This window comes from Hypomesus nipponensis, chromosome 20 (assembly GCF_054491055.1).
Source record: "Hypomesus nipponensis isolate SF chromosome 20, ASM5449105v1, whole genome shotgun sequence".
Lineage (NCBI taxonomy): Eukaryota > Metazoa > Chordata > Actinopteri > Osmeriformes > Osmeridae > Hypomesus > Hypomesus nipponensis.
Genome location: NC_140380.1, coordinates 7,730,240 through 7,735,543, shown reverse-complemented (window position 1 = coordinate 7,735,543; position 5,304 = coordinate 7,730,240). Strand labels below are relative to the sequence as shown.

General features: G+C 51.5%; 1 protein-coding gene across 3 annotated transcripts; it reads right to left on the bottom strand.

Moving 5' to 3' along the window:
• Positions 1-557: 557 nt before the first annotated feature.
• smyd4 (SET and MYND domain containing 4) lies at positions 558-5,212 on the bottom strand. Of its 3 annotated transcripts, none has more exons than XM_084683822.1 (10): positions 4,982-5,208; positions 4,617-4,785; positions 4,324-4,413; positions 3,209-4,250; positions 2,827-3,063; positions 2,187-2,359; positions 1,957-2,095; positions 1,486-1,602; positions 1,076-1,199; positions 558-873 (listed from the first exon to the last, which is right to left on the bottom strand). In XM_084683822.1, the coding sequence occupies exons 1-10, from the start codon at positions 5,113-5,115 to the stop codon at positions 744-746; spliced, it is 2,355 nt and encodes a 784-aa protein (XP_084539948.1). In that variant the 5' UTR covers positions 5,116-5,208; the 3' UTR covers positions 558-743. The 3 variants fall into 3 exon arrangements, with proteins under 3 accessions (XP_084539948.1, XP_084539949.1, XP_084539950.1); XM_084683823.1 differs by having other exon boundaries at positions 4,617-4,761; XM_084683824.1 differs by having other exon boundaries at positions 782-873; positions 1,044-1,199; positions 4,982-5,212.
• Between the last annotated feature and the right edge of the window lie 92 nt (positions 5,213-5,304).

The window sequence follows — 5,304 nt, the reverse complement described above, 5'->3', positions numbered from 1 at the left end:
GAGACACAAAATACAGCCTTACAGTTTCCCACACTGTGGTCGAGATTCGTCTGGATTTGTTCCTCTTTCTCCGCCCGCACCCATGACTCCCCACACCCTGTGTGAGACACAATGTGTAATCCTTAGGAAACTTCTAAGTTCATAAGACATAACTTTAATAAGCACAATGTATTCATTAGGGTATGTCTGGGTAAATATGAACACGGAAAATCTGCGTTCATATTTATCGTACTGTAGACCTGTGGAGGACTGTAACGCAACGTTTTTTTATTGTCTAACACGGTAGTTAGCGTCGCCATGGTGCCCCTGACGGAACACCCTCCCCATTCGACCCAGAATGTGCTCCCGGCGAACGTGAATTCACACGCCAGGGGCAAACTTTTCCATAACCAGAGCCAAAGATCTGAGTCTGAGAAAATAGACTCTCACAGAAGTTACGGGAGTCTATCGTATTTTAATAGTAGCCGGTGAAGCCACCTCCCTGAAATTAGTTTTTGCAGGTTGGGATGTCTGAGTAAGGAAAGAGGGCGCTTAGCAAAAAAACTCACAGAGGATGGTTGACGGGGTCAAAAAGTATAGGTTTATTGAACAATATATGTATAAAAATGCATACAAAAACAGAAACAATTACAAAATAACGTTTGAATTTGAGTGTTAGAATGCGTCCTGAAGGAAACCTTCCATGGCCTTCAGCTCTGGGCGGTGAGACCCGCCGTGTGTGTGTGTGTGTGTGTGTGTGTGTGTCAGAACACGTCACAAAGGCAGTCCTCCATGGCCTGAAGCTCCTGCAGTTCGGGGCAGTGTTCCCCAGAGTGGAGGAAGAGGAGGCGTCTGGCTCTGGGGATGACGGAGAGAGCGGGGGCAGGAGACCCTCTGGTGTCCCCCAGGAAGGACAGAGGCACAGGAAAGACAGTTTGAGTCGTCATCAGCACAGAAACGCACTAAGCCACCCGAACAAGTACAAATGTTAAACAATTAAACATACATCTAAATGACTTATCTCTACAGCCTCAGTTGGATATGAATAAGCGAGAGATCTTTACTTCAGGGGAATGAGAGGTGAGCACACACACACCCGTTGAAGTGCAGCTGGGCCAGTTTGAAGAGCTGACGTCCCACTTCGATGCTGTCCTCTCCGTACTGGGAACCCACCGCTACCACGCTCCTCTCAAGCTGGGAGGCAGCCCGTCGCCAGTCGCCTACACACACACACACACACACACACACACACACACACACACACACACAGAACAAAGTCACTACTAGACACACACATACGTACAAGCACAGAGCAGTCACTACACACACACACACACACAATCACTGCACACACCCACCCAGGCTCATACATAAACACACACAATCACTGCACACACCCACCCAGGCTCATACATAAACACACACAGTCACTGCACACACCCACCCAGGCTCATACATAAACACACACAGTCACTGCACACAAGCGCACACACACTCAGTTCTCACCCATTGTGGCGTACGCTCGGGCCTTAGCGTCCGCCAGCTGCCCCTGTAGTGGGTGAGTCTCTCCCAGGAACAGACCAGACCGAGGCCCTGCCCTCTGTAAAACCCCCAGGGCCTCATCTGAGACAGGGGGGGAGGGAGAAAGAGAGGGGGAGGGAGGGAGGAGGGGGGAGAGATGTTGGAAGATCAACTGGTATACCAACCACTGGTTACATGAATTAAAACCACTGCAAACAGGGTCAGATGACTGAGTGGTTATGGAGTCGGGCTATTAATCAGAAGGTTGCCGGTTCTATTCCCATCCAGCCAAATGACGTTGTGTCCTTGGGCAAGGCACTTCACCCTACTTGCCTCTGGGAGAATGTTCCTGTACTTACTGTAAGTCGCTCTGGATAAGAGCGTCTGCTAAATTACTAAATGTTAATGCAAACAACTGCACCCAAAGAACAAACACACCCATGCACACACACACACCTGGCCTGTCTTCCTCCATGAGTTCCACAGCCTTCTCCAATCGAGCCTTGACATCCTTCAGCATGAGGTCCAGCTCCACCCGAGACACACGCTGACCGCAAAGACACACACACCACGCTCCACCGTCCTCAGTGAGCGGCTGAAACACACACACACACACACCTGAGTCATTTCTTGTGAAAGAACAAGTTTATGCACTATGAAAGATAATCGTCAACGTGATCCCTCACCTTTAGAGTCTCCTGGCACTTCCCACACTTTAACCCTGTGTCTGACCCCGACCTTTCACCCCTGACCTCTGAACCCTCCTCCTGGCTGCAGGCTTCACAGGCACACAGGAAGTAGTACTGCTCCTGCAGGAGGCGCTGGCGCTCCGACACCTTCATCCTGCTGCTGTGAGGCCCTGCGAGGGATGAGGGAGAGGAGGTCAGCAGGACTACAACAGGAAGACTACAACAGGAAGGCTACAACAGGGAGTACATAATGCCACCTACTGACAAGTAAAAACAGATACAAAACGAGGCTTGCAGCGAAAGGCACAGAGAATCAAACAGGCAGTCAGAAACAGTAAGACAGTAATTCAAACGGACAGTAAAACAGCCAGTCAGAGTAATTCAAAAAGACCGTAAAACAGCCAGTCAGACAGTAATTCAAACGGACAGTAAAACAGCCAGTCAGAGAGTAATTCAAACAGACAGTAAAACAGCCAGTCAGACAGTAATTCAAACAGACAGTAAAACAGCCAGTCAGAGAGTAATTCAAACAGACAGTAAAACAGCCAGTCAGAGAGTAATTCAAACAGACAGTAAAATAGCCAGTCAGAGAGTAATTCAAACAGACAGTAAAACAGCCAGCCAGACGCATCCTGACCATAGCAGTGCAGGATCTCCTGTCCCCGGGAGACGTCTCTGGAGGCTCTGACGGTGACAGTGACTCCACAGCCAGCCGTGGCGGGGGACTCTGGTTCTGGAGAACGCGGGCCGGTCCTGGGTCCGGTGGCGAAGGCCAGGCTGGTGTTGGGACTGCAGGAGTGGTTCAGGACACTCAGCGTGGGGAACATTGCTGTGGCAATGCGGACTTCCTGGGTGGACTGCACCGCTGAGTCACCTGTCAGAGAGAGGCCCGGGGTCAGAGGGTAAGGGTCATTCTGAGGGGGTCATTGTCTTTGACCTTGTGGTTCCCAATGGGGTTTGAATGAAGCGAATGAAAGCATGCTGATTGTGGGTCAGATCAACAAATGGCTCGGACTCACCTGTGTTTATGAGCACGCTCACTGCTTGCGCATTACACCTCAGCTGGAACAAATGCCGCAGAACTACACTTCCCAGAAGGCTCAGCTCCGGAGCCCAGTCCATTGGCTTTTTCTTGTCCTCCCGACCCTGTGATTCGCTGGTACACTTCCTGCCCTCTGAGGAGTTCCAAGAAGCAGGTGGAGGCCCCGCCCTGCTGAGCTTTTGGAACAGTGTTGCTATGGTGACTGCGTATAGATAGCGCAAGCTGGGTGTATGGCTACTCAGGTGTGGAAGAAGGTGGTAGACACTCTGGTAGGAGTCCCCATGGTAACAGGTAAATGGATCACCTCCCCCATCTCTGTCAGTTGATGTGCTGGTACTGGACACAGGTTTCTCCCTTCCTGAGATTGGTTTAGAGCCGTTATCCATGCCTCTTATTGGCTCTCTAGCCGCCTGTACGTCCTTAAGTCCCGCCTTCAGGGCCACCCTTAAAGCCAGCTGTGACATCACGCCCAAAGCCCTGAGCTCTGCTCCTATTGGACACTCCCAGCGATGATGCTCCTCCCAGGCTGCTCTCCTGCACCGATAGGAACAGTAGCGGGCGTAGCTGCACCCCTCACAGGGCGCAGGGCTCACGGCCTCACACAGACACCGGTGGCAGTGCCTGTCCTCCGTCCCAAACACGCCCCTTCTCTCCCGCCCACCCTCTGCCCCCTTCAGTCTCTCCATCCCAGGGATGAGCACGCAGCCGTAGGCCCGGTCCTCCAGAATCACATCTCCGGCCGCCTTTCCCTCAGTGGCCACCAGGTGTCGCCCTTTCCCTGGGCAAAAACGCACAGACAAGCCGGGGGAGAGAGAGGACACGGGCCCAGTCCCAGGTAGACACTGGGGCAGGTGAGTTTGCGTCTCCTCTGTACCACCTGCCCCCTGCTCGTCCTCGGTTCCCGGGTCTGCTTTGTGCTGGAGGTGGTTGAGGCACAGCGCGCGTCGCTCGTGTAGCTTGTGACGCAGGTGAGCGGGGTAGCCATGCTCCAGCGCCCTGTCGATGTCCTCAAGGCACTCCTTTACGACAGGGGGAAACAAGAAAATGGAACAGGAACTACACACAAACACACACACACACACACCAGCTTACCTGGTGGTGCTGGAGGTGGAGCAGGGCAGCAGAGCGGTTGGCAAAGCAGAGAGAAAGCTGCTCGGAGCGCTGCGAGGCCAAACACACACCCTGCGGAACAGCACCGAGAAGGAGATGAGGAAGAACACCGTCAACATCAGGTGTGAGAATGCTGGGCTTGAAACAAAGGTGTGCACATATACTCCAGATCGGAGTATAGGGGATAGGTTTAGCTCAGTGGTTGAATAGTTGACTGCAGATTGTCACGAGGTTGCAGGTTCAAATCCCCCCTCTCCCATTCCCCCATCCCTTACCTGAGAATAGTGCAGGGCAGCAGCATTGTAGTCTCTGGTCTTGAAGCTGGCGTTGCCATTCTTCCTGCACCTGGCTGCACGCTCCGGGTCCTTCTGGACAGGGTAGTCCCTCGACACGCCTGACAGAAAGTTTAAGTCCTCCTGACTGGAAAATATTGAGTCTTGAACACTGAGATTTTCAGACACATTAAACTCTTTGTTGCAGTGATTTGCAAGTGATAAGATGCTGGCCCGTGCATGCCCTAGTTTTGCAAGCATGCTGGCAACAAAAGACTGTAGATAATTTTAATGTGAGCAACCAAACTATTGATCTGCTGTATTCATTCTAAGTCTGGCTAGCTAAAACATGCTAGTTAGCTACTTACTTTATTTGAGACAGGGCAAGCTCAAAAACTTGATCTATTTCCGACAGACTTGAAAACCATTCAGTTTGATCAGCGTCGAGTTGTGTCCACTTCTCTTCTACATGCTTTTGCCACTTTATACATGGCACATCCATTTTGTGATACAGATTATTATCCAGCTTGCTGCTCTAACTCATGTGTACTGTCTGCAGCCCAAAGATGTTGGCGCAGCAGGGAACAGGATACGCGTAGTTCAGGAAGCTGCGTTCTCAGTTACTGCAAACATGTAGTAGACATCTTGGCTCAAGCGACACTGAAATCACATTGTAAATTCATCTCTTGAG

What these genes read in the sequence shown, in the direction of transcription:
- smyd4 (XM_084683822.1), bottom strand. Translation starts at nt 5,115, where the DNA reads ATGGATGTGCCATGTATAAAGTGGCAAAAGCATGTAGAAGAGAAGTGG. An exon ending in CTTGCCCTGTCTCAAATAAA is followed by an intron (nt 4,786 to 4,981) that starts GTAAGTAGCTAA and finishes TGAAAATCTCAG; the next exon opens with TGTTCAAGACTCAATATTTT. An exon ending in AGTGCCAGGAGACTCTAAAG is followed by an intron (nt 2,096 to 2,186) that starts GTGAGGGATCAC and finishes TGTGTGTTTCAG; the next exon opens with CCGCTCACTGAGGACGGTGG.